The sequence below is a fragment of the Ranitomeya variabilis genome, chromosome 1, assembly GCF_051348905.1.
Source record: "Ranitomeya variabilis isolate aRanVar5 chromosome 1, aRanVar5.hap1, whole genome shotgun sequence".
In the NCBI taxonomy this organism is placed as follows: domain Eukaryota; kingdom Metazoa; phylum Chordata; class Amphibia; order Anura; family Dendrobatidae; genus Ranitomeya; species Ranitomeya variabilis.
The window spans coordinates 1,103,570,151-1,103,593,717 of record NC_135232.1 but is presented as its reverse complement, the minus strand read 5'-3'; the positions used below and the strand labels follow the sequence as shown (position 1 = coordinate 1,103,593,717).

General features: G+C 43.0%; 1 protein-coding gene across 1 annotated transcript in view; it reads left to right on the top strand.

The window, feature by feature from the left end:
• EVC (EvC ciliary complex subunit 1) overlaps positions 1-21,703 on the top strand; it is a 122,757-nt gene extending 101,054 nt beyond the window's left edge. Inside the window, exons 13-20 of the mRNA XM_077280124.1 lie at positions 4,377-4,486; positions 11,751-11,961; positions 12,925-13,131; positions 15,837-15,981; positions 17,270-17,366; positions 19,656-19,782; positions 19,915-20,008; positions 20,985-21,703. Of these exons, the coding sequence (XP_077136239.1) occupies positions 4,377-4,486; positions 11,751-11,961; positions 12,925-13,131; positions 15,837-15,981; positions 17,270-17,366; positions 19,656-19,782; positions 19,915-20,008; positions 20,985-21,031 (1,038 nt within the window). The 3' untranslated portion in view covers positions 21,032-21,703. The remainder of the gene's footprint in view (positions 1-4,376; positions 4,487-11,750; positions 11,962-12,924; positions 13,132-15,836; positions 15,982-17,269; positions 17,367-19,655; positions 19,783-19,914; positions 20,009-20,984) is intronic.
• The last annotated feature ends 1,864 nt before the right edge of the window (positions 21,704-23,567 follow it).

Here is a 23,567-nt window from a genome sequence, read left to right as displayed (position 1 = left end):
ATACATTGAGAGCAGGCAAGGAACTGAGTATCCAGGTGAGCTAAATAGGAACCAACCAAGGATAACGAACCAGCTGATGCTGCCAACCTGCAGAAAGACAACACTACACAGTACCGCTTGTGACCACTAGAGGGAGCCCAAAAACAGAGTTCACAACACACGTGACTGTAAGTGTGCAAATCGCATATGATTGATTGGTCATATGACGTCTGCTCAAGTTGCTTGAGAAAGGGGAACGTCAAACTGAATTCTTGCCACGGGTGTTGGAAAACCTACATGAGGACTCCTGCTGTAGCTAGCAGCCTCATAACCAGAGACAGGTCTAAGTAGTTATGGAGGCCTTCTGCTGTAGCTGGTTGCCTTGCAGCCAGAGACAGGTCCAAGCAGTAGGGGAGGACTCCTGCTGTAGCTAGCTGCCTTGCATCTAAAGATGGGTCTATGCAGTTATGGAGGTCTCCCGCTGTAGCTAGTTGTCTTGCTTCCAGAGATAGGTTCAAGCAGTTATGGAGGGACTCCTACTGTAGCTAGCTGCCTTGCATCTAGAGACAGGTCTAAGCAGTTATGGAGGACTCCTGCTGAAGCTAGATGCCTTGCCTCCAGAGACAGGCCCAAGCATTAGGGGAGGACTTCTACTGTATCTAGTTGCCATGCATACCAAAGCAAACAGAAGCATTCCTATCTTCACAGTTCACCTTAAAGGGAACCTGTCACCACCAAAATCGAAGGTGAGCTAAGCCCACCAGCATCAGGGGCTTATCTACAGCATTCTGTAATGCTGTAGATAAGCCCCCGATGTATCCTAAAAGATGAGAAAAAGAGGTTAGATTATACTCACCCAGGGGTGGTCCGGTCTGGGGCCTCCCATCTTCTTACGATGACGTCCTCTTCTTGTATTCACGCTGCGGCTCCGGCTCAGGTTTACTTTGTCTGTCCTGTTGAGGGCAGAGCAAAGTATTGCAGTGCGCAGGTGCTGGGTCTCTCTGACCTTTCCCGGCGCCTGCGCACTGCAGTACTTTGCTCTGCCATCAACAGGACAGACAAAGTACGCCTGTGCTGGAGCTGCAGCGTGAAGACAAGAAGAGGACGTCATCCTATGAAGATGGGAGGCCCCGGACCGGACGGCAATGCCCATCGGACCGGACCGCAGCGGGACCGCCCCTGGATGATTATAATCTAACCTCTTTTTCTCATCTTTCAGGATACATCAAGGGCTTATCTACAGCATTCTGTAATGCTGTAGATAAGCCAATGATGCTGGTGGGCTTAGCTCATCTTTGATTTGGGGGATGACAGGTTCCCTTTAAATGGGTTTTCCTTTCTTATAACCATATATTAGTATTAACATGAGCAATGCTGAACACAATACCGATGATGCCTCTAATCAGGGCCGGCTCCAGGTTTTTGAGGGCCCCGGGCGAAAGAGTCTCAGTGGGCCGCCCCTTTAACACATACCACGATTCATGATGCACAGATACAGCAGATAAATATAGGTATAGTACAATGCCAGATTTCACTTCTTACATGAGTGATAGCTAGTGTAAATTCTATAATACCATACAGCAGAGGGGATTTATATAAGTCAACCCCTTATATGACAATTTTTGCGACCTACTCCCTCTTCCGCAGTTACCAGTAGGCATTTTATTGTAGCTGAACTAGCTGCAAAGAAAAAACTGCATACATTAAATATGACAATTTTTTAATGGAAAACTTTATAGAGTAAACATTAGAAAGTATTAATGTAGAACATTTGTAAAAGTGCAAAATGGGTAGCATATAGCACAGCCACATAGTATATAGCACAGCCACGTAGTATATAGCACAGCCACGTAGCATATAACACAGCCCACGTCATATATAACACAGCCCACGTGGTATGTAGCACAGCCACGTAGTATATAGTACAGCCATGTAGTATATAGCACAGCCATGTATTACATAACACAGCAACGTAGTATATAACACAGCCACTTAGTATATAGCATAGCCCACGTAGTATATGACACAGCCCACGTAGCATATAACACAGCCCACCTAGTATATAGCACAGCCACGTAGCATATTGCACAGTCACGTAGTATATTGCCCAGCCAGGTAGTATATAGCAGAGCCCACATAGTATATAACACAGCCCACGTAGTATATAGCACAGCCACGTGCTATATAACACAGCCACGTAGTATATAACACAGCCCACGTAGTATATAACACAGCCCACGTAGCATATAACACAGCCCACGTAGTATATAGCACAGCCACGTAGCATATAGCACAGCCATGTAGTATATAGGACAGCCCGCATCCCCCCCCCCCCCGAGAATGGCCCCACAGTCCAGTACTCAGTGTTATATTGAAAAAAAACAACACACTCCTCACCTCTCTTCATGCCCGGGCTGCGCTGCTCCCTGCTCCTGTCTCAGCAGCTGCACTGCCTGGCACACAGTGAGTGCACGATGACATCATCGGGCACCCGCAGTATCAGAGGCAGAGCAGGGAATGATGGGAGAGGGAGCATCAGCTGACTTCTCTCCTCCATCATTGCTTTGAACTGTACTGGCAGATGTCGGTATAGTTCAATGTGGCGGTGGCGGGGGAGTCAGCTATGGTGGATTTGGGCCCCCTTGCCTCACAGGAGTCCCATAGCGGCTGCGTGATGTGCCGCTAGCTGATGGCCCCTGGGGGAGCGGGGGCCCTAGGCAGCTGCCTGCCCCTAATGCCGGCCCTGCCTGCGGGGGCCCCCCGTAGCCTCAGTGTACTATACCGTGAATGGGCCCCCATCTCGCCAGGGCCCCGGCACTTGCCCGGGTGCTGACGCCAGCCCTGCCTCTAATCATTATTAGTTATGGCTGCAGAAAAGGATGTGATAGCAGCACTAAGGTTTCAGATCAGATGAAAGAGGAAAAAGTGTTGGCAGTGTTTCTGTTATCAGATTTTATTATGCAAACTGCATATATTAGTAACTATATGTCTTTTACCTGGTGGACCTCTTGTACTTGCTTTCAGAATCCTTTATGGAGTGCCTGGATAATTTTTTTTTACGTTTTCCAATCTGATAGTAAAATTTGCATTTTGGGGGAGCTGGATAAAATGATTATTTAGTTTCAGGATTATAAAGTTATTTGATTTTTAAAATAAGCATACGGGCCTCATCAGATTTAAGATATCTACTTAAAGAGGACTTTAGAGGCAGCGTGGTGGAAGAGGCAGTACAGCAGAGCTAATAGTGCTATGAGAGGAGGAAAGCTGATCGAATTTTTTGTAATGTGACACAGCTAAACTCAGCTGTGTTGCCAGTCCCCTAACAGGGACCTTATCTAAAACATATGCTTTCTATTCATGCAGGAAGATAAACCAGGGGAACATAGCTGTAGCATTATATCTCACACACTAAGAAACATAAGCTATGGTTGAGGCATATTCTTTTTCAGCTGTGTTGCTGCCGGCTTACAATTGGTCAAGTCATACAGGAAGAAGAAGTACATGCTCCCCAGTGAAAACTATCTTATAACACCCATTTGGATTTAAAGGGAACCTATCATGTCATTTTTAGCATGTAAACTGTCCCCAGTGCGTTGTTAGTTATGCAGTGTGCATGTTTTTTTAATTAAAAATGGTGGTCTAACCTTGTGCCAAAAGCACTTTATCTAGTGTGAGACAGCGACCGGTGTTATTTGCAGAATACAAGTAAGTGTAGTCTTGGACAAGCTATTTGCCCAGGACACATTTAAGAAAACCTGCTGGGCTTTTATTTTTTAAATGGACTACAGGATGGTACTGGGGCAGTTAGTTTCCTTCCTGGCCGGGTTTTCCATGTGGCCTATGGCCACAGGTTGATTGTTAAAACCCCTGCAGCAGAGAGTTTTGTGCATCAGAGTGGAGTTTGCAGCAAGCAGAGCAGATGGCTCTGCAACAGCTCAGGCTGTGTGAGGATAACACAGAGCCCAGCAGAGTGAACTCCTGGCACCCCGCAGCGTGATACGGTGGTGCAGTCGCCCTCGGCAACAAGACGCATGTATGGACTGTCTTGTTTCCCGGCTGTGACCTGGAGGATACCGTGTGCTGTACACTGTGTGAGTTTTGGACATTAAACACATTTTTCTGTGAACTTTCCCTGTGGTCACTGCCTGTCAAACTGCACCAATCCAGCTGCACTACAATAGTTAGATCATACTTGCTCATTTAGTCATAGGGGTGTGCGTCATTTCATTCAGTCACGGTTGTCACTGCCCACACAATTTGAATGAATCCGCTTTGAAAAATCCGCACTTGCACAGTGTCGATCGGGGAGCCGCGCATTCCTTCTGGTTTTTTTTTTTCATTTTAACTTCGTAACAAGCCATAAAGCATAATTTGTATTTTTGATCCTTTAAATGTAGTTGTGGACAAAGGAGCAAGTTCAATCTTCTGCACTAAACAAATACGTCTGTGAGACACAGCAGCAGATCATTCAAGGGGTCCTAATCCGACTAAGTGGTCTCAGCGAGGAGTAAGTAAACAGAAATCGTAGTATATCGTAACACTTGCAATTTTTTTATGCTTTTTATATAAGGCTGCTTAATTGTTTTATATTTCTATTTTTTTTTTCTTATTTTACTAAACTTTTTTAAATATTTTAGGACATGTCGGAGCTCAGTAGTGCTTATACCCCATTCCCCTTCACATATAACTATCAGAATCCATGATCAGTCCCCATAGACATAACTCTATAGATGATCTATGGCTCTGTACTGTTATGACCCCAATGGCGAGGGTCTCAGAGAAATAGGTAAGTCTGCGAAGTACAAAAATCCAGCTCATAGGGCAGTGGTAACTGGGTTGACCATATATCTACTCCTAACGCCAACACTAGAAGTAGCCGGGGAACATGCCTACGTTGGTCGCTAGATGTCTCGCGCCAGCCGGAGAACTAACTACCCCTAGAAGAGGAAAACAAAGACCTCTCTTGCCTCCAGAGAAAGGACCCCAAAAGTAGGATACAAGCCCCCCACAAATAATAACGGTGAGGTAAGAGGAAATGACAAACATAGAAATGAACTAGGTTTAGCAAAGAGAGGCCCGCTTACTAATAGCAGAATGTAGTAAGATAACTTATATGGTCAACAAAAACCCTATCAAACATCCACGCTGGAAATTCAAGAACCCCCGAACCGTCTAACGGCCCGGGGGGAGAACACCAGCTCCCTAGAGCTTCCAGCAAGGACAGGATACAGATTAAGTACAAGCTGGACAAAAATGCAAACAAAAACAAATAGCAAAAAGCAAGAAAGCAGACTTAGCTTAATCTAGCAGGAACCAGGATCAGTAGACAAGAGCACAACAGATTAGCTCTGATTACAACGTTGCCAGGCATTGAACTGAAGGTTCAGGGAGCTTATATAGCAACACCCCTGAACTAACGGCCCAGGTGAGCATACAAGGGATGACTGACATACCCAGAGTCAAATCACTAGTAACCACTAGAGGGAGCCAAAAAACAAATTCACAACAGTACCCCCCCCCCTTAGTGAGGGGTCACCGAACCCTCACCAAGACCACCAGGGCGATCAGGATGAGTGGCGTGAAAGGCCCGAACTAAATCGGCCGCATGCACATCAGAGGCGACCACCCAGGAATTATCCTCCTGACCATAGCCCTTCCACTTGACCAGGTACTGAAGCCTCCGCCTGGAGAGACGAGAATCTAAGATCTTCTCCACCACGTACTCCAACTCGCCCTCAACCAACACCGGAGCAGGAGGCTCAGCAGAAGGAACCACAGGCACAACGTACCGCCGCAACAAGGACCTATGAAATACGTTGTGAATGGCAAACGACACCGGAAGATCCAGGCGAAAGGACACAGGATTAAGGATTTCCAATATCTTGTACGGACCAATGAAGCGAGGCTTAAATTTGGGAGAGGAGACCTTCATAGGAACAAATCGAGAAGACAGCCATACCAAATCCCCAACACGAAGTCGGGGACCCACACCGCGGCGGCGGTTGGCAAAACGCTGAGCCTTCTCCTGTGACAACTTCAAGTTGTCCACCACATGATTCCAGATCTGCTGCAACCTATCTACCACAGAATCCACCCCAGGACAGTCACAAGGCTCCACATGTCCCGAGGAAAAACGAGGATGGAAACCAGAGTTGCAGAAAAATGGCGAAACCAAGGTGGCGGAACTAGCCCGATTATTAAGGGCAAATTCAGCCAACGGCAAGAAGGTCACCCAATCATCCTGATCAGAAGAGACAAAACACCTCAAATAAGCCTCCAGAGTCTGATTAGTTCGCTCCGTTTGTCCATTAGTCTGTGGATGAAAAGCGGACGAAAACGACAAATCAATGCCCATCCTACCACAAAAGGATCGCCAGAACCTGGAAACAAACTGGGATCCTCTGTCCGACACAATATTCTCAGGAATGCCGTGTAAACGGACCACGTTCTGGAGGAACACAGGAACCAGATCGAAAGAGGAAGGCAGCTTAGGCAAAGGAACCAAATGGACCATCTTGGAGAAACGATCACATATCACCCAGATGACAGACATGCCCCGAGACACCGGAAGATCAGAAATGAAATCCATAGAGATGTGTGTCCAAGGTCTCTTCGGGACAGGCAAGGGCAAGAGCAACCCGCTGGCACGAGAACAGCAAGGCTTAGCTCGAGCACAAGTCCCACAGGACTGCACAAAAGACCGCACATCCCTTGACAAGGACGGCCACCAAAAGGACCTGGCCACCAGATCCCTGGTGCCAAAAATTCCCGGGTGCCCTGCCAACACCGAGGAATGAACCTCGGAAATGACTCTACTGGTCCACCTAGCAGGCACAAACAATCTGTCAGGTGGACAAGAGTCAGGCCTACCAGCCTGAAATCTCTGCAACACACGTCGCAGATCCGGAGAAATAGCTGACAAGATAACTCCTTCCTTAAGAATACCCACAGGTTCAGCGACTCCAGGAGCATCAGGCACAAAGCTCCTAGACAGAGCATCGGCCTTCACATTCTTCGAACCTGGTAAATACGAGACCACAAAGTCAAAACGGGAGAAAAACAATGACCAGCGGGCCTGTCTAGGACTCAGGCGTTTAGCAGACTCGAGATACATCAGATTTTTGTGATCAGTCAAAACCACCACACGATGCTTAGCACCCTCGAGCCAATGACGCCACTCCTCAAATGCCCACTTCATGGCCAACAACTCCCGATTGCCCACATCATAATTTCGCTCTGCAGGCGAAAACTTCCTAGAGAAAAAGGCACAAGGTCTCATAGTAGAGCAACCAGGACCTCTCTGAGACAAAACGGCCCCTGCCCCAATCTCCGAAGCATCCACCTCAACCTGAAAGGGCAGTGAGACATCAGGCTGGCACAAAACAGGCGCCGAAGTAAACCGGCGTTTCAACTCCTGGAAAGCCTCCACGGCAGCAGGAGCCCAGTTAGCTACATCAGAGCCTTTCTTGGTCATATCCGTCAAAGGTTTAACAACGCTAGAAAAATTAGCGATAAAACGACGGTAAAAGTTAGCAAAACCCAAGAACTTCTGAAGACTCTTAACTGACGAGGGCTGAGTCCAATCATGAATAGCTCGGACCTTGACTGGGTCCATCTCCACAGCAGAAGGGGAAAAAATGAACCCTAAAAAGGGAACCTTCTGTACACCAAAGAGACACTTTGAGCCTTTAACAAACAAAGAATTTTCACGCAAAATCTTGAAAACCATCCTGACCTGTTCTACATGCGAGTCCCAATCATCAGAAAAAACCAGAATATCGTCCAGATAAACGATCAAAAATTTATCCAGATACTTCCGGAAAATGTCATGCATAAAGGACTGAAAAACTGAAGGCGCATTAGAGAGCCCAAAAGGCATCACCAAGTACTCAAAATGACCTTCGGGCGTATTGAATGCGGTTTTCCATTCATCTCCTTGCTTAATGCGCACAAGGTTGTACGCACCACGAAGATCTATCTTGGTGAACCACTTGGCACCTTTAATCCGGGCAAACAAGTCTGACAACAGCGGCAAAGGATACTGAAATTTGACAGTGATCTTATTTAAGAGCCGATAGTCAATACAAGGCCTCAAAGATCCGTCCTTTTTGGCCACAAAAAAGAATCCCGCACCAAGAGGGGAAGAAGAAGGACGGATATGCCCCTTCTCCAGAGACTCTCTAATATATGAACGCATAGCGGTATGTTCAGGTACCGACAGGTTAAATAATCTTCCCTTAGGAAACTTACTGCCTGGAATCAACTCTATTGCGCAGTCACACTCCCTATGAGGAGGCAGTGCACTGGACCTGGACTCGCTGAAAACATCCTGATAATCAGACAAATACTCCGGAACTTCCGAAGGCGTAGAAGAAGCAATAGACACGGGCAGGGAATCCCCATGATTTCCATGGCATCCCCAACTTGACACTGACATGGCCTTCCAATCCAAGACTGGATTATGGGTCTGCAACCATGGCAAACCCAAAACGACCAAATCATGCATTTTATGCAAAACAAGAAAACGTATAACCTCCCGATGTTCAGTCATACACATGGTAACCTGTGTCCAAAACTGCGGTTTATTTTCTGCCAACGGCGTAGCATCAATACCCCTAAGAGGGATAGGATTTTCTAATGGCTCAAGAACAAAACCACAGCGCTTGGCAAATGACAGATCCATAAGACTCAGGGCAGCACCTGAATCTACAAACGCCATGGCAGGATAAGATGACAGTGAACAAATCAAAGTTACAGATAGAATAAATTTAGGTTGCAAATTACCAACGGTGACAGGACTAACAACCTTAGTTAGACGTTTAGAGCATGCTGAGATAACATGTATAGAATCACCACAGTAGTAACACAAGCCATTCTGGCGTCTATGAATTTTCCGCTCATTTCTAGTCAGGATTCTATCACATTGCATTAAATCAGGTGTTTGTTCAGACAGCACCATAGGTGAATTTGCGGTTTTTCTATCACATTGCCTTAAATCAGGTGCCTGTTCAGACAACACCATAAGGGAATTTGCGGTTTTGCGCTCCCGCAACCGCCGGTCAATTTGAATAGCCAGGGCCATGGAATCATTTAGACCTGTGGGAATAGGAAAACCCACCATCACATTCTTAATGGCTTCAGAAAGGCCATTTCTAAAATTTGCAGCCAGTGCACACTCGTTCCACTGAGTCAGCACGGACCATTTCCGAAATTTTTGGCAATACACTTCAGCCTCGTCCTGGCCCTGAGACATAGCCAGCAAGGCTTTTTCTGCCTGAATCTCAAGATTGGGTTCCTCATAAAGTAAACCGAGCGCCAGAAAAAACGCATCAATATCCGCCAATGCCGGATCTCCTGGCGCCAGCGAGAAGGCCCAATCTTGAGGGTCGCCCCGTAAAAAAGAAATAACAATTTTCACTTGCTGAGCGGAGTCTCCAGATGAACAGGGTCTCAGGGACAAAAATAATTTTACAATTATTCCTGAAATTTCTAAACTTAAATCGGTCTCCGAAAAACAATTCAGGAATCGGTATCTTAGGTTCTGACATAGGATTTCTGGTAACATAATCTTGTATGCCCTGCACACGAGCAGCAAGCTGGTCCACACTTGTAATCAAGGTCTGGACATTCATGTCTACAGCAAGCTTGAGCCACTCAGAGGTAAAGGGGAAAAGAAAAAAAAATGAGAGAGAGGAAAAAAAAAACTCAGAATTTTCTTTCTTATAATCCCGCTTCTGCAATGCATTTAACATTTAATACTGGCCTGGCAAACTGTTATGACCCCAATGGCGAGGGTCTCAGAGAAATAGGTAAGTCTGCGAAGTACAAAAATCCAGCTCATAGGGCAGTGGTAACTGGGTTGACCATATATCTACTCCTAACGCCAACACTAGAAGTAGCCGGGGAACATGCCTACGTTGGTCGCTAGATGTCTCGCGCCAGCCGGAGAACTAACTACCCCTAGAAGAGGAAAACAAAGACCTCTCTTGCCTCCAGAGAAAGGACCCCAAAAGTAGGATACAAGCCCCCCACAAATAATAACGGTGAGGTAAGAGGAAATGACAAACATAGAAATGAACTAGGTTTAGCAAAGAGAGGCCCGCTTACTAATAGCAGAATGTAGTAAGATAACTTATATGGTCAACAAAAACCCTATCAAACATCCACGCTGGAAATTCAAGAACCCCCGAACCGTCTAACGGCCCGGGGGGAGAACACCAGCTCCCTAGAGCTTCCAGCAAGGACAGGATACAGATTAAGTACAAGCTGGACAAAAATGCAAACAAAAACAAATAGCAAAAAGCAAGAAAGCAGACTTAGCTTAATCTAGCAGGAACCAGGATCAGTAGACAAGAGCACAACAGATTAGCTCTGATTACAACGTTGCCAGGCATTGAACTGAAGGTTCAGGGAGCTTATATAGCAACACCCCTGAACTAACGGCCCAGGTGAGCATACAAGGGATGACTGACATACCCAGAGTCAAATCACTAGTAACCACTAGAGGGAGCCAAAAAACAAATTCACAACACTGTACATTGCTAGGGGTGATCATGCAGGAGATGACCACGTCTGCCTGGTAAGATGAGAAGTTCTGCACATTTTTTTAGTAATTGTTTGAGGTCTCATGATATCCCTTATCACTTAAAGGGGTTTCCAAGCCGTCTGTAAATTATTGTTACTACATTCTGTAACTTACTAATATAGTTGAAACCTGAAAGGTTCCTCTATGTTCAATTACGAGGTCCTGGGTCCTCTCCCTGTTTTCGTCCCACACCAGACATTTCTTGCGTTGGCTTGTGGCAGAGGCTGTGCGTTGAGGGTGCTGACCGTCTCCTCATTTCATGAGCTAAGCCAGTCCCTTATTCCATCACAGCCAATGAAAAGATCGAAAAGGGCTAGCATGGCTATTGAAATGAGCAGTCAGCCAGCCCCCTTCACATACAGCCCAGGCTATGGAAATTCTCTTTTGGGCGTAAACCAAAAAAGCAATTGTTGGGACAGAAGCTTATAGATAAAGATCAGGACAGCTTTCAGATGGGAACCATATTGGTAAGTTGCATAGTTTAATTTTAACATGTTTTGGGGCTGATCGGCATCCTTAAAGCTTTGTGCACCCAACCACATAAAAGCTCCATATAGCTTCCGGTATGTATGGGGACAAAGAACCCCAATGATACCAGTCTATTGGCCCCAGCTGTACCTTTGTATATCAGAGTTTATATATCTTGTTTTTGCCATTCCATTCCAGGAATACATAGATGGAATACGTGACTAATTACTTATGCAAACAGAAGAAAAGCTCCATTAATTATTAAGGGGTTTGTCTGATGTCCATTTTATTTTTAGAAACAAAGAAAAAGTTCTGCATGCTGGACTTTTTTTCCATTCTAAAAAAAAAAAATAGATACCAAATGGACCCCATAATAATCAATAGGACCCCATTGCTTCCTTTCACATAACTGATACTCTCTTTTCCTAAAAGGAAAAATGGTAGCATGCTCCGTAGGGTGCTAAATTGTAAAGGTATTCTTCTCTTGAAGCATTGTACCAAGCCAGTCCCACCAAATAAATGTGGCCCCACGTAGACTAAAAGGAATACTCTATTGTATCATGAGGGGTAGGAGGACCATAAACATCAGCCAAAAACATCCAGCATAGTCCGTTGTCATTGAATATTAGGGACATTTATGTAATTAATTTCTCTGATTGATGAAGGCAACGTTCTCGGTGTAGGATCTTGAGCAATTCTCACTTTTATGTTCTTTCAGTTCTAATAAATTGGCACTTCAAAGACATAAGTTCTTGCTGAGATCCGTCCTGCGCACGATCACTCTGCGGAATATGGCCATGGCGACCTTGACCCAAATGAGGATGTCTAGGAAGATCGTCATTGTCCAGGAGTTGAAAGAGCAGCATTCCCTGGAGAAATGCAAATGGCATTTGCAGGATGAAGAACAGTGGCATACTCAGAAAGATATGGTAATTGCAGATATTACATGCAATGCCTGTGTTCTATGTCCTGACATATATGCCGATAACAGCAACATCCAGAATATAAGGAACATCTGCAATAAAACTAAATACTGCAGTTCTGATTTAAAAGTTTTATCCACAAACAAAGGGCATTTTAATTGTACATCTTGGAATATTAATAAAAAACGCAATTAGATGTGTTAAAGAAATGTTTCTGTACTGAAATAATCTTATAAATGTGCCCATGCTATGTAGTGTGTAATGGCTGTGTCCACCCATGCAGAGCTGCTCTAGTTCATTCTCGGCACATAGCACAACCCCTAGGCGGGGAAGAATCATATGTCACTTATGATAAGTGAGTATACAGGTCCGACATAGCGGGGGCTTGTAGCTGCTGCGTTTTGACATAACACATTTTTCTGCCTGTTTTATCACAGGAGTGAGTTTTTCTGCCACATCACCAGTTTTGTGAGCTCATCAAAAATCAAGTGAGCGACATATAAGCCCAGCGGCCACTACCTCATTGACTTGGTTTATGACGAGTTCAGAGGGCTGTAGATGTGGCAGAAATACTCGCTCCTGTGATAAAACAGGCAGGGAAGTGTGTTATCTCGGGAAGCTACAGCTTTGAGCACCTGTTGTGTCGAGTCTGTATACTCATTTGTCATAAGCGCCGACCTTGAACTGGAGCAGCTCTGCATGGTCGCACACAGCAAGTAGAACAGTAGATAGCAGGGGCAAATTTCTAAGATTATATCAGGACAGGGAAAAAAAATAGCAGATCCTATTGTGGAACTTAGTATTATTCCAAGATTTGTTCATTAAAATGTACTTTGGTGGTGGGACAACCCTTTTAAGCACAGGGAGATGAAACTAGGTATAGGGGAAGAGTCTGTATGGGTTTATGGAAGCAATTCTGCATTTACTGCAATATACTGTACATAGTACATGATTGAATCTCTTTACTAGGAGGCTCACATCATGGAAGAAGAACTCAAACTGGAAGAAGAGACCTGGCAAGCACGTAACGATTTTCAGCAGCAGCTGCTTCTAGATTTGACAGATGCAGATAATGGCATCCGGCAGCACATGGAGCGGACAATTGGACAAATGCTCATACACCATGCACAACAAGAAGCAGCAAGGACCATGATGGAAGATAACAGCGAGTTTAAGGTATGAGTGATGCCCGTGCTCCCCTGCCACTGGAAAATGTAACATCTCAATGACCCTTCCTATACTTATTGTCTGTCGCACTCCCATTCGTACTCGCGTAGAGGTGTCAGATATTGGAGGTGGACTGTTTCCAAATAAATACGTAGTCAGTGCATCCTCCAGAAATGAAGCTGTGCTGTAATATTAGGACAGCTCAGGAACACTTTTTTTTGGATGACGCAGTGTCCAGCAGTCCCTTAGTGATTTGGATTAGAAGGAGGGTCCAAGATCAGATGCCACCATTTATTAGGACAGAAACATTCTTGGCAGATTTGCTGCAGAAAATTTTGCAATGGCAGAATTTATACTTTCCTCTTAAAAATGTGGATCTCTGAAAGCGGTTGTTTCCTGAATGACATTGGATTTCCAAATACAAGCAAGAGTATTTACTCAGATGTATCCAGAACTCCTATAGCATTGAATGGAGAGCCGCTACATGCGCCACCACATCTCTATTCTCAAGTGGTCAGACACCGGACGGAATGGGGGGAATCAGAGACCCTCAGTTTGCTGATACTTTCGAATCCCAGAGGTGAGAACCACATCATTCAGACATACAGGAGCTTCTCACAAAATTAGAATATCATCAAAAAGTTAATTTATTTCACTTCTTCAATACAAAAAGTGAAACTCCTATATTATATAGAGTCATTACAAACAGAGTGATCTATTTCACGTGTTTGTTTCTGTTAATGTTGATGATTATGGCTTACAGCAAATAAAAACCCAAAAGTCATTATCTCAGTAAAGAAGAATAATTAACAAAAAAACACCTGTAAAGGCTTCCTAAGCATTTAAAAAGGTCCCTTAGTCTGTTTCGGTAGCTTCACAATCATGGGGAAGACTGCTGACTTGACAGATGTCCAGAAGGCGGTCATTGACACACTCCACAAGGAGGGTAAGCCGCAAAAGGTCATTGCTAAAGAAGCTGGCTGCTCACAGAGTGCTGCATCTAAGCATATTACTGGAAAGTTGAGAGGAAGGAAAAAGTGTGGTAGAAAAAGGTGCACAAGCAACCAGGATAACCGCAGCCTTGAAATGATTGTTAGGAAAAGGCCATTCTGAAATTTGGGGGAGACTCACAAGGAGTGGACTGCTGCTGGAGTCATTGCTTCAAGAGCCACCACACACAGACGTATCCAGGACATGGGCTACAAGTGTCACATTCTTTGTGTCAAGCCACTGATGACCAATAGACAACACCAGAAGCGTCTTACCTGGGCCAAGGAGAAAAAGAACTGGACTGTTGTCAGTGGTCCAAGGTGTTTTCAGATGAAAGTAAATTTTGCATTTCATTTGGAAATCAAGGTCCCAGAGTCTAGAGGAAGAGTGGAGAGGCCACAATCCAAGCTGCTGGAGGTCTAGTGTGAAGTTTCCACAATCAGTGATGGTTTGGGGAGCCATGTCATCTGCTGGTGTAGGTCCACTGTGTTTTATCAAGACCAAAATCAGTGCAGCCGTCTACCAGGAAATTTTAGAGCAGTCCATGCTTCTCTCTGCCGACAAGCTTTTGGAGATGGAAATTTCATTCTCCAGCAGGACTTGTCACCTGTCCACACTGCCAAAAGTACCAATACCTGGTTTACAAACAACAGTATCATTGTGCTTGATTGGCAGCAAACTCGCCGGACCTTAGCCCCATAGATAATCTATGGAGTATTGTCAAGAGGAAGATGAGACACCAGACCCAACAATGCAGATGAGCTGAAAGCTGCTATCAAAGCAACCTGGGCTTCCATAACACCTCAGCAGTGCCACAGGCTGATCGCCTCCATGCCACGCCGCATTGATGCAGTAATTGATGCAAAAGTAACCCCGACCAAGTATTGGGTGCATTTACAGAACATACATTTCAGTAGGCCAACATTTCAGATTTTAAAATCATTTTTCAAGCTGGTGTTATAAAGTATCCTAATTTAGTGAGATAATGACTTTTGGCTTTTCATTGGCTGTAAGCCATAATCATCAACATTAACAGAAATAAACACTTGAAATAAATCCCTCTGTTTGTAATGACTCTATATAATTTATGAGTTTCGCTTTTTGTATTGAAGAACTGAAATAAATTAACATTTTGATGATATTCTAAATTTGTGAGATGTACCTGTATTTGACCGCTATATAGACTATAAATATCTCTCATGAGACACCCCTTTAAGGGTTTGAAAGACTAGAAGAAATTGTCGATTTGGCTTCCCATAATCAGTGCCACTCTCATCTATTTGCTGTTTCTGATATTGCAGCTGAGACATATTTACTTGAATGAGGCTTGGATGCAATACCAGACTTGGCCATACACAGGAGTGGCGCTGTTGTAAGGAAAATGGTCTTAATTTTGTTTTGTTTGTTTTTTAATATTGATCCCTTTATTCCACGTATGTTTGGAATTTAACTCAGAACATCAGTGCAGAAAATACGTATTGATGAAGGACCGTGACATGCGTGTCAACATATAACACACCATTCCAGATGTCAGCAACCCAGTAAATTGTGGAAATTAATAATTGAGCGGTGTCCAGATGGTGTTTTTTTTTTTTTCGCATGGACAAAATGAAATTCAGTTTTGCTTCTGTGGATGGAATTGTACCTGACTTTTCGGCTTCACTTCGCACTTGATGCAAGCACGTGCTTCAGCCTTCATTTTCCTTTATGTTGTTGGCCGGCAGGAACGACTGGTGGAAGCGGCAGCGGAGAGCGTGTACGTCACAAGCAGCAGCCTCAACAGGGTAGTGCAAGGCTACAATCAAAGTACAGAGCAAATCCTGAAGGATCATGAAAAAGAGAAGAGTAAACAGCTGAAGAAAATAAAAGGTCGTCTCAACATTGAGTAGAGTTGTCAGAGTTGTTCCACTCCTAAAGGGGGCGTCTCATTAGAAAATATCATATGTTTTGATGTTAAATGTTAATGTACTTAATTAAAACTTTATTTAAAAAAAAATGTACAATTTTTTTCATATCACAATCTGTATTAAAAAAAACGGTAGAAATCTTGCAGTTTTCTCATTGGCCACTGGGGCTATTTTAGACTCCTATTTCCTGTTCTTTCAGGAACATTTTTCAGAAGTCTCATTATCATCACACTCAGGATTACATTCATTGGTAATTCTTCTATAAAACAGCTGATAACACAAGCTACACTAATATCAATAGGCAGTGTCACAGCTCACCTTCTCTCCTTCCTTCACATTAACCTTTGCACACGCTCATTAGTTGCTTCAATACGAAACACAGAGTCTGAGTCAGTCTGTTGCTGCTAATGTTCATGTTAATTTCCTTAAAAAGCAGGATGTGTAAGTCTAACATAGCCTCAGTGTGAAAATCAAAAGATTTCTATTTTTGTTTTATAATTAGATTGTGATATGAAAAATTTAAAAAAAAAATGTAAGAAATACAGTAAAAACCAAATTTAGGCAGTAGATCATTTTCTAATGACACAAACCATGTTTGGCAGCGTGGAGGCTCAGTGGTTAGCAATGCTGCCATAGATTGTATCTAATAGCTCATGGTGCCAATATGAGAAAGCTCTGTGATCCGTTCGTCATTGAAAGACCACCTACCAAACAGGCAGTGTCCGAAGCGTACAAGCCCTTTCACGTTGATGCAAAAATGCTTCATTTTACACAAGACCTGCCACTTCTCTCGACCTGTCTGTTTTGGTATATGGTAATTTTGTACCTTGACTGCCCTTCTTGTTCTGACCTGGCTATCTTACCATTCCTGCCAGCCTGCACCATTGGCCAGCAGCTGACTCTGTGGAGCCAACTCAGGGGGCCCCTCTGTAAGTCCAGATCTTTGTACAGGGTTTAAGTGGTGAAGGCCAGATATCTGGTAAATGGTGTGGCTTGCACAAGTCTGTCAATGGTAGCCATGGACCACTGACAAAGCGACTCAACAGTTAAATGGCAACACAAAGTAGACAAGGTATTGATAAATTTATCGGAGAAATAACTGAGGAAAGACGCAACACAGAGTTATGAGAAATAATAGCCAGATTTCAAGTACAACAAGTACAAGTATTTCCTAGAACAGGAGAAATGACAGCGCTTCTTTACATTTTTTTTTTAGAACAAATATGTGATTTTTTTTTTTTTTTAAACAGAAGATGCATCAAAATTGAGAAGTGACTACAAGATCACCAAAACAAAGCCGAAGAAGAAACTTCCAGAACCATCGTCAAGTTATGATCTCCATGAAAGGTTTGGAAACTGCTTTTCATTTTACAACAGTTTTGCTAAATCTGTCATTAGGCCATAATAAGGAAAAAGAAAATGCTTAGCTATCACTATCTAAAATGGACAACCCTTTTAAGAAAGGATGGTCTTCTAAATTTACGGCAGACTTACATTGCATCACTCCTTTGCAGAAATACTGTCTATTGCTTTTGCAGCACAGTATGGGAAATCTCTGCTTATTGGGTGATTCTTAAGAGTCTTCTCTGGGCGTGTGCGCCTTCACTCTTCCCTCCTAGATGCTACCAATCACATCTCAACAGTGTCTGAGACTACTAGATCAGTTGCTGAGCCGTGATTAGCAGAATATGGGCGGAAGCGTTGAAAGGGCACACACCCAGAAAAGACTCTGAAGAAACGGCCAGTTGAACTACAAGCAGAGATTTCACATAATGCGCTCCAAAAGCAATTTTTCTACAATGGAGTGACTCAGCTCAAAACAGAAATCACCATCAGAATCAGGCAAGCTCATGGATTTTTTACCAGGCATTTGACTCAATTTTTTGAGCAAGTGACAGACTCTGTTTAAATATGTTCATTAAGCCAGAACAGAAATCTACAAAGAGCAGCTCCCCCTCTGTAGGACTCATTTGAATGAGCTCCATGGAATATCACATCTCCCCTGCAGTGGTTGTACATTAAAAATTTACATTACTTGCCATGTTTCTACGTAACAACAACTGATCAACAGGGTATTTAGCTATTAGACTAGTAGTGAACAATTGATCTCCAGCGAGTGGCGCAGATAGAACAAGGCTTTTAATGTACTACTTGTGTATAAGAGGCGCCAGTATTCTGATTAAAGCAGACAGTTATCCACCATGCAACTGTAATGGAGTGGAGAGCGTAGGATGTGGTTCATCAAAGTTCCACGGCACTCACTACTGAATGTCACCATCTGCTGAGTGACCCAGTAGACAGGAACTAATCGATGGGGAAAGTATGTCCAGAGGGAAGAAATTGAAGATGACGCTGGGTCAGGTGATAGCTGTCCCGCAGTTGTCAAAAATTAAAAGGCCCGAGTTTTGAAGCGGGAAATCGGTCAGCGCCAGCCTGTGAGACAGAGAGGACGAGTGAGCACTAGTATCCAACCCAGAAGCAGGGTGACCGAAGAGTGGCTTGATACCGAAGCAGGAGAGAGATTGTTGGTCAAGCCCTGAAGACTTTGCTGGTCAAGACATGGGGTCCAAACTTCCAATGTTGGGTTCTCGACTTTACCATCCAGGACCCAACATTCAGACTTTGCAGGAACATCTAACTCTGTCCTTTGAAAGAGGCAGGACGTGTACCATGCTGACGACGGCACCCAAGCGAACCGGGCCGTTCCTTCCAGTGTAGACGTACGATACAGGGAGAGAGCCAGGGCAGCGCTTCAGGGAACGAAGGTGGCCAATACTACAAAACACGGGGCACTAAGGGACCCACATAAAAGGGACTTTTGGGCAAGCGGGAAGTACCGATGACTCCCGTTAGTGCCAGGTTAACAATCAAAGAGTATGTGTGTAACGGCCGCACTCATGAAGATTACTTTAATATATTCACTTTATTCTTCCGTACAAAGTTCACCACAGTGGTAAGTGACAATATAATGGAAAAAAATATATATATTTTCAAGCGATTTCTTTGTGACGTTTCGACCCGAGCCCGGGTCTTTCTCAAATTCGCAAGCGTAGGAAAGGACCGGTGACTTGTTGTAAGCGCTAGTCCTCTAATAGGGAAACAAAAGCATTAAATATATTGGTGGTAGTGGGTATCCTGGTGGCATCAAAGGAGCCAGTGACATCAGGACTGCGTTTGCGGTATGGAGAACGTCCACAAAGGATGGAATCTTCATGAGTGCAGCTGTTAAACACATACCCTAAGTGAGGGGTCTTGATCCCAGTCCAGCCAACACCAATACTTTAAAAGTGAAGTGCGCGTCTTATTTATTCTCTAGGTTCACAATCAAAGGCGCTTGAAGAGCCTACTACAGTGACGGGCCTAGTGTTGGGAGTGACTCCCGAGGAGATAAGATAGAGAGACTTTAATATTTGTTTAACTTGTTAAATAACCAAATACTGTATGCAAATAGAACCTGCGTTAAATGTCGAAAAGTGCTATACTGCTTTATTATTACTTATAAGATTGTGTTGACAACCTCCACATGCTTGCCATCTGCATCGTTGCACGTACCTATCCACACAACATTTCTCTCCATGATATTTGTAGCATTTTGTAGATGAAGCCATGACAAATATTGTCTTTCTGTTTTGTTAGACTGATTTCCCAACAAAAGCAGTTGCTGGAAAAGCTCAGACTTTTTCAAAAGATTTGTTTGGACTCCCTGAGACAGAAGAAGTCTGTTCTACATCTCGTGCAGGGACAGCTGGAGAACAAACTGAAGGTAGCCGCTTGGGGTTTTCTTCCTTCCGTGACGATGATGGAGGAATCTTAAAAAAAAAAAAAGTTATCACTTCCTCCTGCTCCATAGACTTTTCCATCTCACTTTACTTTAAATTTCCGTTTGTCTTTTCAGGATGCAGAACAGGAGTTCGTTGCCGAGTTGGCCTCGTTGGCTAGGATCCGACTCACTGACAATAATTCTTCCGTGAACAGGAACATCCCATCCGGTTAGTAGCTGAAATAAATTTGTCTGTAGGTAGGAGGGAATACTTTGTAGAAAAACATCTTGAAGTAGATTCGTTCACATTTGCTCTTTATCAGTAAAGAATAAGTTTCACACTTCCCTCAAGACTTCCATCTTGGAAGATTCTATAAAGGAGCCATTTTTAAGCATCATTTGCATAAGTTCCAATGTGTTTGCAAATAATAAAACTTGTGATACATCTTATTAAAGGAGTTGTACAAAGTACCACCACAGGGCAAGTCAAAATCAATGGAACTTGCAAATATAAGAAACTTTGTAATGTAGCTTATCAGGAATTTTGCTTTTTTCTCCACTTATGAGCCACTTCTCCCTCTCTCCCCTGCATTCACCATTCAAGGCAAGAAGGACTGCCAGCATAGTGAGGTGTCAGGTTACCCAGACTATTATACTCAATCGAGAAGGGAGGGGAAAGTAGTGAGGAACAGAATGAAGAAACTAGAAGAGAAAGACACAGATCGTGCTGAGCTTTCTAACAAGTCTTTTATCTCATCTAAGAGCTGGATTCACATCCACAAAGCTCAGTACTGCTATATATTCTGCTTCATGTTGCTGTTGCTTTTCTCTGTCTGTTACCTAAGGAATGTAGAGCAGGAATCTCTCACTGTGTGCTGTGATGTGCATGGGAGTCATTACAGCAACTCATCTCATCCCGCCAGTTTAGAGTTTTTTGCATATGAACAGATGTATCCTGCATTTTGACCAATTTAACCCCTTTAGGACATATGATAGCCAAAGATAGTGTTTTTCAACATGTGTACACACAGGATAGATGATTATGAACAGTTAGTTGAAAACAGAGATACCCCTTAAATGCAGAACATAAGCTTCACTGATGAGACCCATATGATATGCAGCGATTGCAGAAACTTTTTGAGTGCTATAACGTTTTGCTCTCTGGGTGTAGATGCCTTCGTTTTAATCGCTGCATTGTTTTCCAGGACCAGACGCTTCCAGTAGGATTCCCTCCGTGAAGAAGATAAAATGACAAAGTAGAAGTGTCATCAGGAGGAGGAGGGTTGTACAACAATACGCATGACTATGAAACCCTCTTCTTTCTAGAACTATATCCTCCGAGATCAGTACTATGTACTTTGCTGTACCGCTTCATACTTAAAGGGGTTTCCCTATGAACAAAGTTAATTTTTAAGTTCATTTTAATCAATAGATTTTGGAATAATAATAATTCCCACAATTGGATGTGTTTAAAAAAAATGTTCCTGTGCTGAGATAATCTTATAAATGTGTCCCCGCTGTGTACTGCGTAATGGCCGTGTCTGACCGTACAGTGACATGATCTGATCATACCACAGCTCCTGGGCAGGGGAGGAAGCAAAAGAGTAAGATTTTGAGTTATGAATCTTTGAAAAATGGAACTGGGGCTGCTAATAAAGACATCACTATAGAATTTTGAACCTTTTTTTGACAACCAACATGGCAGTAATAGACCTGAGGAAGGCTTATCAGCCGCTTCCCAGAACAGACATAAGAGGCTTCAATAAGAGAAGGCTGAAAGATCCTATATTAATGGGGTTTATAAATGTGTATTTGGGGACTTTCTCTTTAATCATGGCACTTATAAAATAGAAGATTGATGTTTTCCATATTTATCGCTTGTATAATATATTTATTTTATTATTTTAATAAAAAATCTACTGTATATACCTGTCTGATATTTCTCAGGTGCCTACTTTTTTTTTTTTTACTATGTCTATACAGTAGATAATGTATCCAATACTTAGACCCCGACTTATTATTTCACACTTTTTAAGTCGTTATTTTTTTTTTCTCACCTTTCTTTTTTGTCCTGCCGAATATTGTCCAACATTCATCTTGCAGCACGATGTATGAGCAACTTTTGCACAAATTCAGATATGCTTTTTTTGTTTTGTTTCTTTAGCGCCTTTTCAGAATTAAGTCATACGATCCTTTAAAATGTTGTAATTTTAGTCTTGTAAAAAAAAACTAGAAAAAATACACCAAGGCGGTAGTGAACTACATTTGCACCAAAAATGTCCGACTTTCTAAAAAGTTGTAGAATTGCGCAGAAATATGTGGAATTGGTTAACCATGTGAACAAGAAGGAAAAGTGGCAGAGAGATTGAAAACAAACACTGAGTTAGGGAAAAGAAATATGCAAATGGAAAAGGGAAAATCACCCCTAAAAAACTAAAATTGAATGATGAATTCGCCCTCCTTGGTATGTTAGATTTACAGAATTGGCTCCTTTTTTAATTTGTGTTCTGGTGAGGTTCATTACCCCCTCACCATCTGTGTTCTTTTCAAAAAATCACATTTCATATGGGCATGTTTCTTGCTCCCAGGGTAAGGCAAATATGGATCATTAGACATAAAACATTTTTACTTTTTTTTTATTACTTTTTTCGTTTTTTTTTTGGTACTATTTTATTAGTGTAGCAAAAGTGAAAAAAAATGCGCCATCACGCATGTTGATAGAACTACAATGTTGTTGGTGCACATTCACACTGTGGCCATTAACAAACAAAGCCTATGATAAAAACAATGAATAGAAACCGTGCAGTAAATAAATAGTGGTAGTACATGTAAATAACAGAGTACTTAATACTATTTTGATCAAAAAGGAGTAAAAGTCAACACTCCGCAACAAGGAGAACCCAATCGTGATCGACCCAACGCTAGTATTTCGCCTCGCAGCAGGCCTCAAAATAGACATGGGAAGAGCAGGACCTACAGTTATGGCCAAAAGTGTTGGCACCCTTGAAATTGTTCAAGAAAATGAAGTATTTCTCCCAGAAAATTTTTGCAATTACACATGTTTTCTTATACACATGTATATTCCCTTTGTGTATATTGGTACAACACAAAAAAAACAGAGGAAAAAAGGCAAATTGGACATCATTTCACAAACACCCCCCCCCCCCCAGAAAGGAATGGGCAAAATTGTTAGCACCTTTATAAAAATGTGGCTAAGAAAGTAGGTTTCAAGCATATGATGCTCGTTCAGACTCACCTATGGCAAGTAACAAGTGTGGACAATATGAAAATTACTAGTGATGAGCGAATATATTCGTTACTCAAGATTTCTCAAGCATGTTTGGGGGTCCTCCGAGTATTTTTTAGCGCTCGGAGATTTAGTTTTTCTTGCCGCAGCTGAATGATTTACATCTGTTAGGCAGCATAAGTACATGTGGGGGTTGCCTAGTTGCTAGGGAATTCCCACATGTACCGATGCTGGCTAACAGATGTAAATCATTCAGCTGCGGCAAGAAAAACTAAATCTCCGAGCCCTAAAAAATACTCGGAGGACCCCCGAGCGTGCTCGAGAAATCTTGGGTAACGAGTATATTCGCTCATCACTAAAAATTACACCAAAAATCAGATAAAAAGGGGAAAAGCTGACTCACTCTTTGCATTCTGTATCTGTATGTGCCACACTAAGCATGGAGAACAGAAAGAGGAGAAGAGAAATGTCTGAGGACTTGAGAACCAAAATTGTTGGAAAATATCAACAATCTCAAGGTTACAAGTTCATCATCTCCAGA